Source organism: Trachurus trachurus, assembly GCF_905171665.1.
Source record: "Trachurus trachurus genome assembly, chromosome: 20".
NCBI classification, from domain to species: Eukaryota; Metazoa; Chordata; class Actinopteri; order Carangiformes; family Carangidae; genus Trachurus; species Trachurus trachurus.
In genome coordinates, this window is record NC_139911.1 from 20,625,983 (window position 1) to 20,647,708 (window position 21,726).

At 39.8% G+C, this 21,726-nt stretch overlaps 2 protein-coding genes across 3 annotated transcripts; both read right to left on the minus strand.

The window, feature by feature from the left end:
• Positions 1-859: 859 nt before the first annotated feature.
• On the minus strand, positions 860-5,742 carry LOC311003843 (inositol monophosphatase 1-like). The gene is made up of 9 exons (XM_083995732.1): positions 5,683-5,742; positions 4,794-4,885; positions 4,426-4,565; positions 4,173-4,277; positions 3,487-3,532; positions 3,283-3,391; positions 2,941-3,049; positions 1,784-1,935; positions 860-1,598 (listed from the first exon to the last, which is right to left on the minus strand). The coding sequence occupies exons 2-9, from the start codon at positions 4,857-4,859 to the stop codon at positions 1,471-1,473; spliced, it is 855 nt and encodes a 284-aa protein (XP_083851858.1). The 5' UTR covers positions 4,860-4,885; positions 5,683-5,742; the 3' UTR covers positions 860-1,470.
• A 6,103-nt stretch (positions 5,743-11,845) lies between these two features.
• On the minus strand, positions 11,846-19,754 carry LOC311003844 (inositol monophosphatase 1-like). 2 transcript variants are annotated; one of them, XM_083995733.1, is made up of 9 exons: positions 19,724-19,754; positions 19,242-19,345; positions 18,451-18,584; positions 16,762-16,866; positions 16,465-16,510; positions 16,154-16,262; positions 15,792-15,900; positions 14,011-14,162; positions 11,846-12,159 (listed from the first exon to the last, which is right to left on the minus strand). In XM_083995733.1, the coding sequence occupies exons 2-9, from the start codon at positions 19,302-19,304 to the stop codon at positions 12,050-12,052; spliced, it is 828 nt and encodes a 275-aa protein (XP_083851859.1). In that variant the 5' UTR covers positions 19,305-19,345; positions 19,724-19,754; the 3' UTR covers positions 11,846-12,049. The 2 variants fall into 2 exon arrangements, with proteins under 2 accessions (XP_083851859.1, XP_083851860.1); XM_083995734.1 differs by lacking the exon at positions 19,724-19,754 and adding an exon at positions 19,686-19,716.
• Between the last annotated feature and the right edge of the window lie 1,972 nt (positions 19,755-21,726).

Here is a 21,726-nt window from a genome sequence, read left to right on the forward strand (position 1 = left end):
AGTTGGCACTGATTTGTACTGTATTTGCAACTATTAACTGCCCTGCTCTCCTGCTAAATATAATTACTCACCATTTCACCCAACGCAATAAAAACACATAGCCTACTGTACAGCTCCCTATCCTTCATCTGATACTGAAAAATGCTTGCGAATTAGATTTTGCCATTGCAAAGACAGATGGAGTGCATCTGTGCAAGAAGTTAACACACCTCTGTGCGATCTACAGCTGTGGCAACCGTAGAATATTATAGCCTAATTATATGCAGAAATTACATTTATTTATGTTCCTAAGACACTAGTTCAAACATGTCCACAGCCTCCTCAACCCCAACACCGAGCCTCCTGCTGTTGTTGCTGCCGCTGTTGTTGCTGCTCCCGCTGTTCGTGTTGCTTGCCGCTGCTGTTCCATTTGTCGTTGCTGTTAGTTTTCACTTTCAGCTCGCTCCTCTGCTCTGTGCTTTTTGTTTGTGACTGATCTTTGAGCCAGTGGTTAATTTACAGATCTGATGTATGAGAAAGAAGGACAGAAATGTCCTGTCTTTTGGTTGGGAGCAAATTCTCCATGCGTGGAGGCAAGAAAAGGTGTTTATAAAGTATAAAGATACATCAGAGCATGCTACCAACCTCTACTAAAGTATGCAAAAACCTAAATAATGATGGTAGGAAACACTGACGTGAATGAAGAATGGCTAGAAAATGCATCCACCCATTTGCTGATGCATTACTGACCTCTAGTGGTGGATTTTAATATGAGTGTAATAAATTGTGTAAACAGCAATAATGCTTAAATTGAGGCTCTCAGGCATTATGGTGATGTTAACTGTAAGTAAATTATATGACACTTGACAAGGCCAATGTTTATAAAGTGACTTCAGCACTGACTTAACTCAGTGCTAAGGACTGTTGCCTCTAATGAGGGTAATCACCCGGGCAGAATTTCACTCATTTCCATCCGATAATTACTCATTAGAGTCACATGAGACGGGAGGAGAAATAAATTCACTGATTGGAGAGCCAGTCAAAATAACCATCAGTCTCAGGCTGGCCTGGCTTCAACTACAATTTGTTATGGTGGTGAGGGTGTGGCAGAGTTGAAACTGTGTCAAATTAAACCAAAACAAAATGTGTATTTCATGTGTATTTTGAGATCAGATCTATGCATGCAAAGCCACAGAAACAATACAAGTGTGTAGATTTGGCTAGTTTACAAAAATTTCTAAGTGCAAAATTACACTCGTTTCCCACTTCACAATCAACATTTTTGATGACGAATCACACAAGTAATCAAATTCGACCTCAAGGCCATTTCAGTTGAGCTGAATTTATTTCCAGTGGCTGAAAAACTTGCCTGCAAGGAAACAAATTCAGCATGTAAATTAAGATTAAGTGTGGTGATTAAAGGACAGCAACTTTATTCATACATATGGCGGACTGCACTTGTGCATTGTGTAACAAGGTTTTGGAATGTTCTTATTTCTTCTTCGGCACCTCGTCGTCTCTGTCTGCAGGGAATATTTCTATTTCTTTGATGATCCGGTTAGCTATAACGTCGTTGTTTGCTGAAACCATCCTTCGGGACATCAAATCGAATGGTCCACCTTTTAAGTGAAAAAGAAAGCATTTGTTAAGCGGGGGTTTCACCTGCAGTCTGTTTTCAAAAAGTGAATCCTGCTTTATATCACAGTATCCGCATATTTTCATTCATTTATGATGGTTTGTAAAACTTTCCAATCAGCAAATCTGCATAATCAGGGGATGATCAGATTCAAAAGCATATACGCACCATTGACATCCAGTAATATTCCTCCAGCCTCCTTCACTATGACTGCACCAGCAGCGATGTCCCAGCAGTGGATCCCGATCTCAAAGAAGGCCTCCACAGCCCCTGACGCCACCAGACACATGTTAGTGGCAGCTGTTCCTGATCCACGGAGCCTGTCAGGACAGATCAGTTGGAGATGAATTAATTTAAATCAGCCACACTGTCCTACAAAAACAGCCAACTGCAACCACAGGAGCAGTCAAGTAGAGAAAAACGGATTTAAAGTTTGTCGGGATCACAAACTGTGTTTTAATGCTTTAACTTTATGCTGGTTATCATACACAAAGAAGTAATTGCCACAGAACTTATAGTGGTACTATGCTATGATGCATAAAACATACAGATGCTGCAGCTGCACTCTGACTTTGGATTATCCTCATGGAAATCAAAGACTGAAAACAAATGTACTCTATTTTAGCTTTCTAATTAACGTTTAGTGACAAGATTAATTACATTATTTGCAGTACAACGAGCTGCAAAGTATCTTTGTCCACTCACAATATCAAATGAACTCAATATTAAAAAGAAGTTTAAGATTATATTATATTATAATATTAGCAATTCATTTACACATGGATACATGTGTTTGTGTAATTTCTCTACAGTAATTATTTTTAGAAGAGCTTATTTTTCTCTGCTACAGTTCGATGTACAATAGAACCTAGCTTAGTTTCATTAAATTACATTTCCAAGAAATTAACAAATATTTACATCAATTGACTAATTTACGTTAAAAGAAAGATACACTTCTCAATTAGCTGTGTAGTTTATACATCATAGTGGACTTGGGCTTACATGTAGAGTAGTATTTAGACTTAAATATGAATGATCATTTTAATGAATGTAAATATGGCTAACAACAAGATTTACTTCACTAAAGCTAATGTGACAGTACCCTATAGATCTAGCATTAGCAGGGGTAGTAACACTTTATAATTAGTACACACACGTAATTAAGCATTAATAAATACTGAATTCTTCATTTATAACGCATTAATACTCATTAGTATGTAGTTTACAAATAGAATGAGTGCTTATCAATTTTGAGTAAAACATTTTTAACTGTTTATGAACTACGATTTACAGTACATTTCACTCCATGTATGCAATGCACTCACCCATGCACAGGGATGCAGAGGATCTTCTGCATTGTAGAGAAGATCTTGGTCACTTTTTCTGGGCTCCTGTCAGTTCCGTGCTCAGAAATGATAATGGACTTCTTGATTTCTGTAATAGCAGCATGTCAAAAGAGTCAATATGTGCCATTATAGGTGTGCCAGTCACTACAAAGGTGGAAAATTTGTTCTCAGAAAAACGTATAACCTTGAGGTCAGTGATTACTATACGGTTTTCATTCCAGAGATACAGTACTGCATATTGAAAATACTTCTGTAAATTCAAGTGTATAGAAGAATAGTGTGAACTTTGACGGGTGCTACACATAAATATGCAGCTATTACCTTTTACATCTGAGACCTGAATTTGTTCTTCATCACAGAAAGCGCCCTTCCCCTTCCTTGCTTTGTACATCTTGTCTTCCAAGCAGCTGTAAATCACACCAAACTCCAGCTGAAAAAAAAAACCCAGATGATTTGTTCAGCTTTCATGTACTAATCATGGATGAACTACTTTTTTTTTTTTTTTTAATGTTTGATTCCACATACCTCCTTGTTGACAGCAAAGGCAATTGACACAGCCACAAATGGGAATCTGTGAATAAGAATTAGGGTGTATTATTACGTAGCTCCATTTACAAGATGTATTTTCAATAATAACGGAGGACGGAAGTTGCACATTTTTGGGAAGTATAATTAAAACTTAATATGTGTGGTAAATGAAGAAATAAGAAGTGTATGAAATGTGAAACAGGTATCTGATTAAAGGAAAAGAGAACTGCAAAATGAGATGTTCTCTGTTGATGAATGAGTTACAGAGACACTGATCAGAAGTTTGGGTCAGTAAGAAAAAAATGTGAAGTTCCCCAAAAACTACTCTACTGCAAGATGATATTTGTTTGTAATTTAGCTCTGATGGTGGCCAGAGGATGTGAAATAGTGCAGATGGAGTTTATCTCAGTTCAGTGACAGTGATCACATGTCACTGGGTGGGTTTGTAACCCTACAATAGCTCAAAAAGTGAGATGTAAAAGTTGCAACTCACTGTTTTAGACCAATGAACTCAGTCGATTGTATTGATCAACAATACCATCAACCCACTGACACTGTGAATGTTTGGTCCCACACTGTGTTTGCTTGAGGACACTTCCAGTGCCTCTTGTAATGGTGCATCTCAATGTAAAAGTGTTTGTTTTGAATTCAATAAATCCAGTCAACACAACAAATTATCGTACCCATGCACAAAGTTTGTGGTGCCATCCACTGGGTCGATGATCCAGGTGGGTTTGTCAGTTAAGATGCACGGCTCCCCCTTCGCCACAGACTCCTCCCCAATGAAACTGCAGAACAGAGGAACCAATGAAGCGATTGCATTATCAGGACAAGTCTGAGCAATGTTGTGTTTTTGTTACAAAACAGTACAAGCGTACATAATCAAAGGTGTGTGTGTGTGTGTGTGTGTGGAGGTAGCATGGCAGCATTTCTCACCAGTGTGTGCCTTCTCCAAATTCTGCTTTAAGAGACCCAATGATGATTTTCTCCACCCTCTCATCAGTCTTGGTGACAAGGTCTACAGTGGAGCTTTTTGTCATGACCCTTATTTCACTCTCCCCGGCTTTCCTAATTTCCTAAGAAGAAATGGGAACATTATTAGCATGTGCTCATTCTGCTTCATAAACTTATGAGCTCTTATTGAGATCGTGAGGTTAAAACGTAATCACAAAAATTCTCTCGTAAAAAAGTTTTACCCTAAAGCATGGTGCACATCTAAATGAAGTGCACGGAATGCAGTGGATGGAAAGAAACTCAATGTTGCAGACACATGGGAAGAAGTATATTAAAAGACCCAGACATACCGCGCCAGCTTTTCGTGCCACTTCGACAGCGAAGTCGTATGCCTTCTGCCATGGGTCTGCCTCCATTGTTTCTTCTTGTTATTTAGAGAGAGCTGAAAACCAAAAATGCAACGATCAATCATAAATGCATAAAACTTTGACTTAATAAATATAAACCGAATGGAATCTAAAATTGGCATCGTGTCTGTCATAAAAGGTGTTGACGCCCCATCTCCGGGGCCAAAAGGAAAAAACAATGCTACAAACCTGTGTGATTAAGACACACAACTCTTACAACACAATAAGTTATGTAACACTTCCCCGGCAGCTGGCATCCATCTGTCCTGCATTGTTTTAAAATCGCAACCACAAGCTTTCAACTTAAACGACAAGGAGATTAGGAAACAAAGACGTTGCTAAAGGCACAGGTTTTGATTTTCGGAAGCGGAGGCATGCAAGAGAAAATTGTCATGTTGTGCATCACATACCGTGTAAATTAAAAGTTTACATCTCCGAAACTGCTCAAGGCATAACGGGTTTAAGTGTGTGCATGTGTGCATACCATATGAGTTTGTCTGCAGAGTGTGTAGTGTTATACGCTATAAGGACATGACCCCACCCCTCAACCCACTGATCTCTGTTGTAGTAAATCACGCTACAGTATATGTCTTGCTATCAAGCTTTATATGCATTATGTATGCTTTTAAAAAATATATCTCATGTCTAAGAGGCGGCTTTATGATGAATTCACCCTACATTAAGAATTTGTAGAGATAAATGCAACAAAAACAAAAAAAATAGCATGTATTACACAAGTGTCAATGTGCTATGATGGTAAACACACACCTTTACAGCTTCTATGCACACACATGTTATCATCCATGATTGAGTAAATGAAAGAAAAACCTACCTTGTTAAGTCCGGGGGTGCTTTCAAAGTGAGCTCCTGGATGCTAGTGCCACCCTCTTCTGCAAAACTTTACTTTAAATTGCCTCATGTCAGAGATGAGGAAACTCTCAAAGCTGGCATGACAGAGTGGGAAAAATACTAGCACCGCCTTCACATGTTTCCCCATAGCAACCTCGAGAAAAAAACATTCTGTTCTCATAAAGGCAGACCTGCAATAACATGATGCGGCATTGTGGTGGCAGAAGTTGAGTGGAAAATTTTTTGTGCATCTTAATGTAATTCCTCTGTGATGACTCAGCGAGTAATGCAGAGGTGTCACAGGAAGACACTCCCTGCTGTTCACGTCTGTGCGTAACGTATGTAAAATATATAACAGCTGGCGTGACTACTGTTACTGTAGTCATCCAATGCTTTACAGTGCAGCACAGAAAAATTCCATCCTTTCTGTGCTCACGTCAGCTCACACTGACCTCAAAAGTCTGTTTTTTTTCTTTTTTAAGAGAAATAAAAGAGAACATTCTGCTTCTGATTTAGTTTAACATGGGATTTGGCATAACAAACACAGCTTCCTGCCAGTTTTATATCTCCTAACAGTTTCAGCTATTGAGCTTTCCTTTTATGTTCTTTTATTGTATTCCACTGGTGGAAAATACTTAAAAAGTTCCCCCCGGTGAGCTTGTGTAGAATATGTGTGCATACATGCCCATTTTCTCACTGTGAATCTTGAAAGTTTGATACAGTCTTGACAGTATCAGTTAAAGGGTACGCTGCAGACACACAGATACAGACGTGCTTCTTGTATCTACATTTGTATGTCCAAATCCAATTAACCTTTTTCCTGCAGCGATTTTTTGTATTGACAGGTAAAAGCACGCCTTTGTCATGACGTAACATCAACGACGGTTCATTCTGCGGGGTACGAATGTCAAGTGAAAATATTATGATTAAACTGCCAGATTCTCAGCAGCTACCCCACACTTAAAAATATGAAATAAAGCGTGAGGATAGCACTCGCAGTGATGCAGCAATGTAGTGAAAAAGACTATTCTGAGTGCTTTAACTACTTCACATCAAACCCTCACAACCGTCTACCAGGAAGTCATACCCTGCTGCAAGACAGATTGTACAATTAGTGGTAAATGCTGCATGTTGCAAGAAATTTACCATGTGTTCCCTATTTGCAAATGGGCCTGAAATGTGTTGAGACTAGTTCATTTAAATGCTCCAAAAGAGGTTTCACATACATTACGGCAACAACATTTGACCCAGGTGCACTCTAAGTAACTTTTTATCAATTTTTGTGAGCTGAAGAGACAGAACTACACATACAACCTGAATAATGCATTGGATTATGCATTGTCTCATACTTCTGTCTGTGAACTTGTTCAGACAAGATATTGAGCCATTGCCACACCTTGCATAACTCAAGTTTATGTGTGCTGAACTACCCTGACTCCGTTTCCCCGGTTTGCTGCCATACTACATACAGGATGAGTGTTAGAGCAAATGTTAAAGCCAAAAAAGTCACCTGATATGGCTCCTCATTCGATATCATGTTGTTGCGACGGTGATAAAGCTGGCAGACAATGCTGCCATCCTTCAACATCAGTTTCCTGGATTTCTGGATTTGCTAGAAATCCAATAGCCAAGCTGTGCGGCTGAAATAAACAAGGCCTCTGCTGAATTTAACAGATCACTATGGGGTATCGCGGAGGGGGGGATTTGCTGAAAGTTTTTGTTTGACCGGGAGCAGCAGGAGAGGAGTTGTCACCCTGTTGTCCCAGTTGTGCACTAAATATAAAGACACTCTATAAAATGTCGGGAGACAGGCAGACAGAAGTAATAGGACAAGCAAAAACAAATACATCAGTCCTGCTTTCTCTCTGGCAGATCCGTTATGAATAATTTATCTGAGACGGCGGATGTTTGGGATTGTTTGGTTCCTTAGAATCACAGCTGTAACTGAGGCCTGCCATGATGCTGAAGTTGCTGAAGGTCAGTGGTGCACCCTGAAAGATGAGACAGGGTTTCTCTACTGTCACCAAGCCTCCTTTCAGCTGCATTATTCAAAAGTCTTCAAATATGTTACCTGCTCTGTGAGGCTGTAATTAGGCCCAAAGGCTTGAGCTGACAGCTAACTGCTCAAACACACACAATGACACGTTTTTAGCAGGTTTGTTTAACATGTTTAGCATCTTAGTTTAACACGTTACCAAGCAAAGACGTGCCTGTACAGCCGAGGCTGATGGGAGTGTCTTTGTAGCTTTGTAGGTGCTCGATAATGATGATAATGCTTAATGACAAGTCAGAGGATCAGCAAAGTTATTGCACTTGACTGCAGGGGAAATGAATGTCTAAACCAAGTCCATCCATTTACTTTCAGCCTCAACAACCACCAAAGTCAAAGAGATTCAGGCTCTGACTGAGCTCCATGAATGTCGTTCAGAAATTTCATGGTAGAGCAATTAGTGATCAAGATGTTTCGGTCTGACAAACATAACCATCCCAAAGGGCTCCAAACATGCAAATGAAAATGTAATATTTGGTTTATTATGATTGCCATTTTATGTTTCATTGCAAAAGCTATTCCTCCTTGTATTGAGTCCATGTTATTTAAGCTTGGTTATGGGCCGAGTTTGCTGTATTGTAGTTTCATAATGTGAGTTCAGTCTCACATCTGTTTTGAAATGAAGATGAGAAATAATTGTTCTGAAGGATGCAGTAGCAAAGTCACAAAAAAAATTAAACTACTATTACTGACTCAAGTACAAGAAGAAAAAAAAGTCCCCAATTACACACTTTCTTGGAATCACTAATGACTGTAGACTGACATTATGAAAATACAATAAGCTGTGAAAATTATTACTTAGAAATTTGAACAGAAGTCATGGAAGTTGTACAAGTCTAGAGCCGCATTCATCTTCATGAGCTGATTAGAGTTTAGTTTAATTTAAATGAGTATTTGATATTCTCATAGTGGAGCTACATATCATTGTTCAATCCATATTTGTGGTCAGATAGTGAGGCTGCCTCCAATTTCCCTTCTCTCTACAGCAGAGGTGAGGGATCCTTGAGGGCAGTCACAAGGTTTAAATTGGTCATTAAATGTAATTAGTTTTGCAGGTAATTCAAAATCAGTGTGGGCTTCATTGACCAAATGTATACGCCTCTGGTTTTTAAGTTTTTTGTTGCTACATGTAATATATACAGTCAATTTTCAGATGATAAACAAACAGCTGTGTGTAGATATTAGAAAACATGCAATGCCCATGTAGAAATAAAACCATATATGAACTGTAATGAATATTTCAATAGTGGAAGGGTGCAGGGATTTTGTTGGAAGATGGAAATGTTGCTTTTTTACATACATATAGTAGTTGATTATATTACTATACTATATACAGTATATACTGTGCTTAGATTGGCATATGACAGTGATGGACGATATGCATCTACTGCGTAATGTGTACCTTCAACAACTTGTAAGTACAGTGGATGTTTTAGCGTCAGCGTTGTTGCACAAGGTTAGGACCATGTGTGACAAGAAACCTCGGTCAGAAATTCATACTAAAATGCATTTTGTAAGTGTTACATGGAAAGTTAAGGGATCACGGAAGGTAAAACACTTTATCCTTTGGGGAACAGAAATGACTACAAAATCTATAGCTATAGCAGGGGATAAACTATTGTTTGGGGAAAGTGTAGGTGAAATTGATTGACAATGGATATACTGTACACATTTCTGTGCCAGTTGACCTAACTATGATTAGATGTTTGGATGGAAAACAACTTCCTGGACCTGCTGACTGCACTGAACCACAGGTGATCAGCGTCATCAGGATTTATAATCTGGGCAACGTTGATGCTTCATAGTGCACACAACAGAAAAAAAAGTCACCAAAAGAAGACACCAAAGTCAAAAGGACTTGTCCGATATGAAATGATGGTGTATCAAGCCAAAAAAGTAGAGCACACAAACAAAACTGACAGTGTAATGGACAGACAGAAAAAGCAGAAATTCTAAATGAAAGCCTGACTGAAGCTTTCAGGAATTATTTACAGAGCCTGACTCTCTGATCTCAAGGGACTCATTTTTGGGATATAACAGGAAAACGCAGCCTTGCCAGTGTTTAAAAGAACAATGGTAGGTATTTCCTGTCTAGCATAGAGGACTTGCAGTATAAGGACGTGGGTCTTGGTGCCATTAATGAGACTGTAATCAAGTGAAGAAATATGAAAAAATTTAAAACAATGAAAAGATTTGTTGAGCAGCTGCTGGAGATGGTAAAGGTACAGTAGTGTTGACAGAAGAGGACTTGGCTTTCAGCTGGATGACTCCGGAATCAATCCCAACGCTGGTGATTACGTCTGAACCCCCCGCTGCAGACTAACAACATGGGCCATTGATTTCTGTGGAGGGAGGGGCTGGGTTTGCTCAAGTAAAGTGTTTTAAAACCATTTGTTAGTCATCAGCAAACACAAGCCGGAAAAAAAGGAAACGGAGAAAACAGTCCACGGAGAGCAAAACCCTGGGCTATTTCATAGAGCACATCAGCCCGAGGGGGGAGGGGGGTGGGGGTCAGTCCACCGCTGCATGTGCAGCATCCACAGAGCTGACTGAAAGGGCAGGGGGAATGCAGTGGAGATTTTACATGGTGTAATGGCTGTGAATGCTTTTATCTCTCTACTAAATCACAACGGTAGCAGTCTGTTTTTCTTTTTTTCCTGGTGTTTTATGTGCGAGTGTCAGACTCCGGCTTTCTGTTTATTTGGTTTCCTGTTTGTCACTAGAGACATTTTTACTTTATAGACTTTAAAAGGGAAAAAGACAGTCTCTCATTTTTCTAGGTCAAAGCAAATATGGACATTTATTGATGTCCTGAACACTTGTCTGATATGGGCTGATGTTGGGATGTCACTGAGATGTTTAGGAGCCTCGCAGGAGATTGAATGCAGGGGGATTCACAATTCTCTAAAGAGAATTGTAGATTATATCAAGCTTGACAACATATGGGGCCGACATGACAGCTTTTTCTACTGGCAGAATTGTAGAGGAACGTCTGAATGTGGAGGTGTTGGTGCATTCACAGGCGTGGTGTTTCTGTGTTTTACCTGGTTCTTTCATAAATTTAATGGAAAAGGAGTCTGATAATTAGTCAAGGAAACTGAACACCCGGTGTCAGCATTTTTTCTGCACAAGTTCTGTTCATTTACTGTCGTCAGTGAACGGGTATGCCCGACATGTGCGTGCACGCTGACACATGTCTCTGCAGGGCTTTAATGGGATGAATATGGGGTGTGTCAAAGAGAGGCTGAGCACAAGCAGGAAGTGTCTGTGGTGGGTTTTTTTTTGTTGTTTTTTTATTATTATCTGCTGCTTTCATTACAGTCTTACAAAAATCACTTTTAGACATACTGCACATGATTTCACTCTGGACTTGGTTAAGGAGCAGTTAGACAACACAGAAGTTATATGTACACAGTGTTTGTGTACCTTTCCCTCTTCTAGTGCAAGCTCAATAATGTATCGATATACACACACTTAAAAAAAAAACACAATAACCTAAGCAAACCAATTACACTGATGTTAAAACTAATTCAATAGTGCAGAAGTGAAGTGAGGTATATTATCTGTTAAGTTCCTTTGCTCTTGTCATAGCTGCATAATTTGTATCAATAAATATAAAACATGGCTTTGTCATAACAGACAGTAAAATGGAGTTTGTATCATGACAGAGGTTCTTTCATCACTATTGATAATGTCATCAGAGCACGTGCACTTTCACCAATCCCGTCCCACTGATTGTATTAATGGGCCTCAGCCCAATTTAAAACCAGTATTTCTTTTGATAATACGGTTGTGGGAAAGTTTTAAACTACAATTACAAGTTGTTTGAATGAAAGAAAGGGAAATTTATTTGTCTGGCAGATCATCTACCATTTGAAGAATGTGTTCAGATGAGTGCAACATGGAGGAAACACACCGTGTGCAGTGTTGTTTGTTGCCACCCTATTTTGCATTGATCACAATACAGTAAGCTAAGGTTTGAGGTTACGTTGATAATATATACAACATTTATGATTAACACACAATGGCTTATTGCCCCGTCCCCGTCCCTCAAAACCTGGACCAGTCTCCAGTTTGGGCAGATAATCTAATCTAAATAAGTCACAATGAAAGAGGAAGTCTGAATCCATGAATTGTCAAGTGCAGAAATACGATGATTTACAACAAAAGCAGAACGAGCTGAATGTCTAAGCAGTGAGTATGTTTAAGAAACTCACTCAATTGGCCTTGTGTGGTGAGTTCACCGTTTTGGTTCTTAAGGCAAAGACAGTATCCTGAAAGATTAGAGTGTAGAAGCTTACTAGTCGTCCCTGCCAACGTTAAACTCTGTTATCTCCTTAGCAATGCGTTCTGCTATTGCTCTGCTGCTGGCCACGATCAACCGCCGAGACATCAGATCAAAAGGTCCACCTGGTGAAAAGAGAAAATAATTATTACTGGAATAAAGTTAAACATCTAAAATTTGGTTTAAGCAGTGGATGGTCAAAAAATGCCACCTGCTAGTGGAGCTGGTGATGAATCTATTAGATGATCACCAGAAAACAAACTTCATGATCAAGTAAAATACTAAAAAGAGCCAATTGTTATCCACGATCAGTTTATAGAATGAATAATCTAAACTAAAATGTAAACTAATTAACTTTTGGGTTTAGACAGAAGAAGCAACTGAAGACAGGAAAGACATTTGTAAATGTATCAGTGAAACAATCACTGTCAGTTGCAGCTCCTGCTACTGTGCTGAAGGACTGATTTGTGTCTAATTTCCTCATTATGTCCATCATTACGCAAACGCACATAGCCTCATTTGAACATTTTTTTGTTTCCTAACAGAATACATCCGGTTACAGTGAGACTCAACATTTGGTTCCCACACAGTCAAAGAACAGCAGAGACAATGAGAATCTACAGTGTCTCTGCAGGACCCACCAATTAAAACTTCAAAAGCCTTTTAAAAACCTTTTCACATCCACAGAGTGGGACACTTTACACTTCACCACTAATCTCTGATTGAATTAAACAATACTAGTCATTATGTCAAACATTACAGCATAGACTGTGCGGCATGACATTTTTGGGATAATTGCGCTGACCAATCAATGAAACATGAAAAAAAAAAAAGCATTTGTTCTTGTGTGGGCCTAAAAGCAGACTGGTGAAGGAGCAGAGCAATGAATTTATGAGATCACGGTCTCTTTCGTTTTGTCAAATATCATACAAAATGGAATCAGATGTTGAGAAGAGCAGCAATAACCTTCAGTTATCGGGAGAGGAGCGGGGTGGGGGGATTGCTGACTGGACACGGCTCTTTCACCTCACATCACCTCAGAGTGTCCAGAAAATCCTTGCTACACACCCTCTGTCATTGTAGATTTTGGATGCACATTTGGGGGGACGGGGGTTGGCAGAAATTGAGGGTATGGTTGTTCTTTTAACCTTGGTCTTGGTCTATGGTGTTAGGGGACCCGTTTTGACCCGTTTTGACCCGAGTCTAGCTGTAAAGCACACTAAAAACAATTATTTATCATTCCGTTAGGCTTCCTTATCCATGAAAAGGTTGGTTTTGCACTTGTGATTTTAGTTTTAACTCTCTAATTATTGTTCTTATCATTATAACCGGGTCAAAATTGATCCTAACACCACAAATGTCATAATTTTAACCAGAGCATTTTAGAATTTTGTGAAAAAAAATGCTGTAATGATGCTATAAACAAATTTATGTGGTACTTATGCATGTAAAACCTGAAAACGGGTCACTGGTGACCGAAAACACAAGAGAAAGGTTAATAGCACAACTACTATCAACAGTACAGCTTCAACTTGGCTTGGCAAACTATCGTGAGTGGAGCCCAGTGCAGCTTCTTCTGCATCCTAAATCTCTGGCCACAGGCATGGGTGCCCAAACTTAAAATCTGATTTCTCAAATCCTGCTGCTTCTTCTCATTCTGAGTGCAAAGCCAGTCACTTCCCTCTCCTCATCCCTGACTGTGTTTCTGAAGCATGTGTGAGCCGAAAGAGAAAAGAAACCAATAACAAGAATTAGTAACCATGAATAATTCACAGAAATTAATAACTTCTGTTGTGCAGCCCGTTCTCATTGCTTTGTTCTGTGTGAAGCAATCACATACAGCAATATTACATTTTTCCCCACAAGTCAGTGACCCTGCTGACCGTCATCATTTCATCCAGTGACTCAACGGTCTTTGAAAAGTTTGGCAGGAGCGGAGTTTTTAAGAAAAAAATCACGTTTACCCAGTGACTCACCTGAAATGTCCATGATAACGCCCCCGGCTTCGGTAACAATCGCCGCCCCTCCAGCCATGTCCCAGCAGTGGATGCCCATGTGGTAGTAAGCATCAGCCGAGCCGCACGCTACCAGACACATGTTGACAGCTGCACTGCCCGGGGAGCGGATTCTGCAAACGGAGACGAGGATATTTGCTCTGAATTTGACTGCACGTGAATACCAGATAGGGCTGTCAGTTTTTAGAAAAATGAGGTTCGAACGAATATTGAATGACCCGTAATTCGTTCGGATATATTCGAATATTACAACGCCCCCCCAAATCCCCCCCCCCCCCCCCCGCGCGCCGCCGTCGCCGCACACACAGTCGCAGTGTTTTATTTTGAAAATTGACCGGATACTCTCGTTGTTTCATGTCCTGCCCAGCTTGACACGATTGCTCGTGGCTCTCACACAAAATAGACCAGAGGCTGCACGGCGCGAGCCGGCCGCGGAGGTGCACTCCGCGACACCACACCAGCGGTTAATATGGGCACAGAAAGTAAACTGGCTCCGTTTCTCGGCTCTTCGCGGCCCTTCCGCGTCCGGTGGACGTTCCGCGGCGCTATGCAGGCACCGGGCACTGCAGCCAAAGACGGTAAATAGAGTATCTTTGCTGCAGCCTGCATATCGAGCAGGTCATTACTGCTCGAATACGAACTTTTCCCCCAACATTCGAACGAATATTCGAATGTCGAATAAAAAGTGACAGCCCTAATACCAGATGGTTTAGTAAATGTTTAATGTGATGTTTTCAAGTCATAATCCTTTTGTGGGTTCCTGTTTTCGAGTATAAAACACATACTGACTGTGTTTTGCCTTTATTTGGTAATGACAGTAGAGATGCAAATAGGAAATGTGGGAGGGCCCTTAGGCCAGGAAGTGAACCATTGGCCACCGCTGACATATGGTATCCGCTATAGCTATTAGGCTACCAAGAGCTACCCAGTTAGTGGCAGAGTTCATGTCCCTGTGCTGGATTCTCAGGAAATGATGCAAAGTTGCAAACTTTTATTTTATTTTTTTATCTCATTAATAAAAAAAGACAGTCCGTTGTGTTTACTTTCACTCTCCCATGATTCATCCCAGAGCTGTTTTCAATTACTGACAATGCAAACAAAAATTGCACTGCTGCTGCTACACATTAAAAGCATTCAACTGGCAACAACCAGGAAACTAGGGTAGTTTTTTTTTTGTTTTTTTTATGAAGCACAGTGAAACAACATATCTCTGAGGTACAGACTGTTGGTTGGACTAACCAAGCTATTAGGAAATGTCACACGGGGCTCCATTACAGCCACTTTCCACTATTTCTTTTCATTCAACAGACCAAACAAGCAGGAAAATAAATAAATAAATAGATCATCAATGGATATATTTTTTTAATTTCTTAACAAAATGAACTACAAAAAGGAGCAGCTTCAGTGAGTTGTAAATGAAGACTTACAGGGGACACCCCCGACTCCTCTGTGGCTAACAAGTTATACTGTGTCCTGCTGTTATATGAAATAGTACTGACATCGTCTGTGCATAAAATCAGATTGTGGGTCTTCACACTATGACGGAAAAAAGAGCCAATTACTGACTTCTCGTTTAAATTTTTCATGAGATTCAGAAATACTTGTTGTTGTTTTTCTGCTGCATTTCTGACTAGGTGGCTGCTCAGGGAGTGTTTGGTGTAGTTACTACTGCTGTCACTGAATCAAACAGGACCGGGATGTGAAAGAATTACTGTACAGCTGTTTCATAAATACATATTTACCCATGCACAGGGATGGTGAGGATGGTCTTGATGTTGGCCAACATTGTTTTGAACTGCTCAGGATCCTTCTTGAAGCCCATTTCTGTCAGCACCATAGACTGGCTAATGTCTTGGATGGAAAAAAAGGAGAATAAAATGTTACTCTTCCACAAATGACAGCTTGTTTGCTGCTCTGTAGAAACAAAAGGTTAGACAACACAGACACAACATCAATGTGTAATGCAGAACTACTGCCTCTTGAGCTCTCACTGTGTTGAGCTGTTAGAAGCAGTGAACTTTGCTGTGATTTTACTTCCACCTGGTGGATTCCTGACAAACTGCACCGCCCCCATCAGAGCACTGCTGTGATTATCGATGTTCACCTTCTTGTCCGGACACTTTGATGGGGGCCCCGTTGCAGAATGCCCCTTTCCCTTTCTGCGCCGTGTACATTTTGTCTTCGATGCAGCTGTAAACAACCCCAAACTCTATCTGAGACAAAGAAGCAGAGGCAGAAAACAGCAGTGATTAATGCAGTGTGGGAGGAGAGCCAAGAATAGAACAACAGCCATGTAAATAGAGAAAACTGCTCTACCACTGATCAGGAATTCAATTGCTATGTTAAAGGTTCTTATAATTATAAAGACGTCACGGTGTCATTTACTTATAATCACAAAAGGAAAAAAAAGCCTACCTCTTTCTTCACAGTGAAGCCAATTGATATGGACACAAACGGGAACCTGCACAAAGGAAATTTACAATATATAACATTCATTTAATGAACTCCCTGTAGGTTAAAGCTCAGAGGAATCAGTTTCTATTATCAGTTCGGTTTCATCTACGTTGTCTAATTATCCCAGTCAGAAAGGACAAGGCAAGAAAGAACCTAATTAAAAGATAAAAATAGTTAAGGAGCGACAAAGATAAAAACTGATCCAGTGCAGTATCAGTATTGACTTTCTCTGTGGTTCATACAGTATTTAAGAAGCACCTGTGAACAAAGTTGGTGGTACCATCGATGGGGTCGATGATCCATGTGGGATTGTCAGTCAGGATACTTGGTGCACCTGCGGCTACCGACTCCTCACCTATGAAGCTAAAAAGTCACACAACACAAAAAGAGAAAAATTGGCGTTTTTAGTCACAGTTACAACTGATAAAGTTATTGAACCCACTGCACCAGACAAAGTCCTTCTCTAGTAGTCCATAACGCATAACATTATTTTAAGTTCAGTTTCCAATTGCCTGGATGCAAGGCTGTATCCAGCATGAGGTCACATAAGCAGCATTTTTTTTGTAATTTTTGAGCATCCTGTAAGATAAGATACAATAAGATAAGAATTACTTTATTAATCCCCAAAGGAAAATTCATTGTCTGGCAGATCATCTAAGAATTAAAAAGCCTGATGTTCTACAGTATATCTCTCTGTCCTGCGATAACTTACATCCTGCAAATACACTAAACCTGAACATTTGACGGGCTGGTTCCAGTATTTCCACACTGTATTTAATAAGAGTACATTACAGTACAAACAATTACAAATTAACGATTCACTTCAAGGGATACTTCACCCAAAATTGATAATTCACCAACTTTCAGAGTCATCAAAACTCTTTTGGAGTTCCAGCGGGGGTCCGGCTGGCAACGAATTTCCATATAATGGCGACGGATAGTGCTCACTTTTGAATCGTCCAAAACACACACTATGAAACAGGCTCTGTTGATGTGTGTGTGCATGCGCGAGATTTGCTGCGATCTTGCGCATGCGCACAAACATCAACAGAGTCCTTCCTTAGCATGACGGTGAGTATAAAATTGGTGAATTATCGATTTTGGGTGAAGTATCCCTTTAATAAGTAAATGTTTACAATCCAACATATCATGGGCATTTGGTAACCTAATAATAAAATATATTTTTATTTGTTTTTTGTAATCAAAGATGTGGTTTAACCTCTTAATGTTTGATAATACATCAATTTGATATAAATCTGTCACCTGGACAGATATTAAGCCTGAACAGCATGAAAAGTGAAACTAAACAAGTAAAAATTTTCTACTTAAAGCAGAAGTGAGTGATATATTTGTGTTAATATAACTCTTAAATAGTTATATCTTCCGACAGCAATCACTTACATAGAGTGTTTGGACTGAAACACGGGTCTCTCAGTCCCTCTGCTCTGCTCTGAGCCGAAGAGAAAACATTTATCGTATCCTACAGTTTTTATCCAATGAGGAGAGAGAACGGCATGCAGGGCTGTGTGTGCAGCCAAGGAACGGCGTGAATGTGGTGACGTAGCGACGAGGACTGTTATGGTGCGTTCAAGGAAACTCGTATTTTTCCGACCGTGAAGTGGTACCAGTTCGATCTGGTACGAGTTCACCGGTCGGAAGTTACGAGTGGCCGTTATAGTGACTTTCACCGGTAAAACAGGGGAAAAACACGAGTGGGTTGCCTGGAACGCTACAAAGTCGGAAGTTGTGACTTGAAGCTGTAATTTACGATTTCAAAAGCCTGCCTGGAACGCAGCATTAGCGAAAACGACCGGATCACTCACTTCTGCTTTAAAAACTTTGAGAGAATGAATAAAATGTACAGAAAGTCTTTGATAAACTCAAGGCTCTTCCATTACTAACCTACAATGTCAGAGCATACAGCATGTCTCTCATGTCTGTCAGTACCTGTGTGTGGGGTACTTTTCCTTGATGGAGGATATAATAAGCTGCTCCACTTTCTGGTCTGTCTCGGTCACCAGGTCAACTGGTGAGCTCTTCTGCATGACGGCAATCTCCTTTTGGAGCGCTTCACGGACCATCTAGCAGGATTACAAAAACAAACTCAGCAGGGTTTTTTGGATGACTGGCTATAGCTACAGTTCCATATTAGTGGCTAGGTCAGAGATTATTACATGTCAGCTTTGAATCCTGTTTGATACAAAAAAAAACAGAGCCTATCACTCTGAAACTGAACATAAAATGCACCCTAATGAAATTGTCTCAGAATATCATACAAAGAAAGAAAACTGAATCCTCTATGCATTCAGAAGAAAAAAATGTTCTGTTAGATCACAAACTCATCACTATAATGTACACATGTTAAGTAGATGGACCTGGTTGAAAACATAGAGGAATATTCATTTTTAATGCGTTATGAAGCAAACAGAAAATAGACAATGCTTGCATCACCGGGGCTTGTTCAGAACATTTAACACAACCTCAACCCAGAAAAATCAACAAGTACAAGCCCTCAAAACATGTCATGAGGAAACAGTCAGACTCTCCATTTAAAGCTTTACAAAGGTGAAGTCACTGTGTTATTGTACATCAGTTGACTGACTAGTTATGTGGCAGCACTGTAGTGGCATTTTGTCTATCTAGCTAAACAGATTATGCACACAAACAACACAACTGACCAAAGATTAAATAGATTCTTTTTAAACAGATACAAAAACAGTTTGTTAGTGGTTCCTCACCTCTCCAGCCTTTTTAGTGACCTCCAGACAGTGGTCCATACACTCTTTCCAAGGGTCACTCATGTTGATATACAAGAGGAGCAGGAGTAGTCACAGATAGGGACCTGTTAACATACAGTAAGTACTTTGAAGGCAGTGTCAACATTAACAGTTTGAAGCAACGTTTTAAAAGTTGTTTTATACACAGGCGGTGAGCTACTGTTGGGAAAACGAGGCTCAATAATGAAGAAATGCAACTGCAAACGGCGCGAATAACGTAATAGCTGTCAAGCTAAGTTAAGTTAGCTCCCTGTGCTAGTTAGCTTCTGCAGGGGAAAAGCTGCAATAAATGGAGTCGGAGCTTGAAGACAACCAAGACTACTGACACAACATTAGCGGTTTTGCCAGGCTGCTCTGTAATGACACATGAACACGTTATCAATAAAAGTATAAAGACCTGCAAACCCAAGGCAGTTTCAATGGGCTAATGCTAACACACCCACCTCCAAACAAACTGACTTCTCTCAGTGTTGCCTTCACCATGAGAGGGCGGGGCTAAAAGTAGCGCTCACTCTCATTGGTCGACTTCTGTCAGTCACAGTGAAGTCGCTGCTCTCATTGGCTAGAAGAGCTGTCTGGTATGAAAGCACCGTGTCTAGTACTTTTTCAGGCAGAACCTTTTATACAGATGGGCAGAGCCATGACTGAGCAGGCGGGTCAGCACTTCATCAGTTTTATATAAGGGGAGCTGGAGGTGGCAGAGTTTTCTTAAACTTTTCAATTGACTTCACTGGTGGTTTCACCCTAGTTAATTAAAAAAAAAAAAAAAAAAACATTCTTCATAAATTCTGATCGATTACATTCATTTATTTTTTATGGTATTTTTAGTAAACAATTAGACCTATCCATGGTGAATGTTAACTAAAAATGTACACAAGGAAGATATGGATGGGCCATGGTTTATAAAGTGTAGCCTATGTGATGAACAGTCAAACTCTCTTTAGTCCTGAAGGTGGCAGCAGCAACAGAATATGGTATTGTTGGCTGCCTGTTGTGAATAGATGTTTAACATGCTGTTGTGCAGAGGTTTTAAGTCCCACAAGCAACTGTTTTAATTTTGAGTTGAAATGAAAAAGTGAAGTCCATGCCAAAACCTCCCACTGAGTGAAATAAAGCTGAATGCAGATTCCTTTTTGTCCAATTGCATAATTTAAGACTATGGGTGCGGTCGTAATACAGTAGGCTATATCTTAGATCATTCAAGGCAAGTAAAATCCAAAACATTTGCTGGTTAGACTGGTTTTGTTTCAGCATTTTATACATTATTTTGTTGTGGCTGTAGCTGTCATAAAATACCACACCTTTGGCAACTTTTTCCATTTTTTTCAGTTGCAGTTATAAACAAAAGTGTAGGAACTGAAGAGAGAAAGGCTCCATGGTAGGTAAAAGTGTGTTCATAACCAAGGACAAACCAAAGCTGCTAATCTGCTATGGTGAGATCGATGACAAATTGTGTCATCTAACAAAAATGCTTTTGATTTCTGTACAATTATTACACACTACCTCTTCAGATGTTTCAACAGTTTTACACAGGTCTGTGTTTTACTTCTTCTTTAAGATAACATTAAGTGAAATAGTTAGTAATGTCCGTGTTAACAGAAATGCTTTGACAAATAGGAAAACTAGCCTATATTCCTTCAGATTTGCAAAACTTGATTTTGCCGGTATAATATGACCAAATCCTGGGAGAAAGAAAAATATGTATATGTATGTAGGCTGCAGTATGAATAGGCTTCCTTTGATGTGAGTTCCTCAAAATACATTATGTTGGTTCTGCCTTTTCAGAAAAAGGACTCCACATACCGTACATTATATAAGGAAGTTAGGTGTAAACAGGAAGACAGCTTATATGCATAATTTACTTTGTCAATATAGCTTTTGTGTGAAATCAGTACATTTAAATTTGCTGTCTCCAGCTTCTGCTTCAGTATTTTGGCTTTGTTCAGCAGCCTTATCTCTGAGCTTATACGCAGCCACTTAACCTCACAGCTTTCTCTGTCAATAAGCTTGTGCAGCCCTCTCTTGCTCTCCTGTGCAGAGTGCTAACAGTGCAATTAGCTTTAAGGACACAGGGGCACAATCTCATCCATACCATCTCACAGATTTCACCTCGACCGGCCTTAATCTCATTAAGAGGTGGCAGAAATTCAAAATCATTTTCTTCACGCAGTTAATGAGATGTCTGGCAACAGTTAGGCAAACATTAAATGTAATTCCTCCATCTTAGAGCGATCTTTTGTTTTAATGATTCAAGACAAGACAGGATAATGAGAATCACATTTAGCCGGTCACAAGAAAGTCATTTGAGAGCAATTTTCTGTATATTTGGTGGAACAGAATAAACTGAGACTACCTAATGTCTATTTTGGATTCTCTACAATTCTTTTATGGATGTTTACACATATTAACTCAAAACACAAGTTTAAAAGAAAAAAGCAGCAAACAC

Bases quoted from the DNA above. Each gene is read 5' to 3' on its own strand.
- LOC311003843 (XM_083995732.1), bottom strand. From the start codon at position 4,859: ATGGAGGCAGACCCATGGCAGAAGGCATACGACTTCGCTGTCGAAGTG. The intron at 4,566-4,793 runs GTATGTCTGGGT...ATTTCTTCTTAG, and splicing joins TGGCACGAAAAGCTGGCGCG to GAAATTAGGAAAGCCGGGGA. The intron at 3,050-3,282 runs GTAATAGCTGCA...CTGCTATTACAG, and splicing joins TCAGGTCTCAGATGTAAAAG to AAATCAAGAAGTCCATTATC.
- LOC311003844 (XM_083995733.1), bottom strand. From the start codon at position 19,304: ATGAGTGACCCTTGGAAAGAGTGTATGGACCACTGTCTGGAGGTCACT. The intron at 16,263-16,464 runs GTAGGCTTTTTT...TCTTTGTCTCAG, and splicing joins GCTTCACTGTGAAGAAAGAG to ATAGAGTTTGGGGTTGTTTA. The intron at 12,160-14,010 runs GTGAGTCACTGG...TCTTTTCACCAG, and splicing joins CGTTATCATGGACATTTCAG to GTGGACCTTTTGATCTGATG.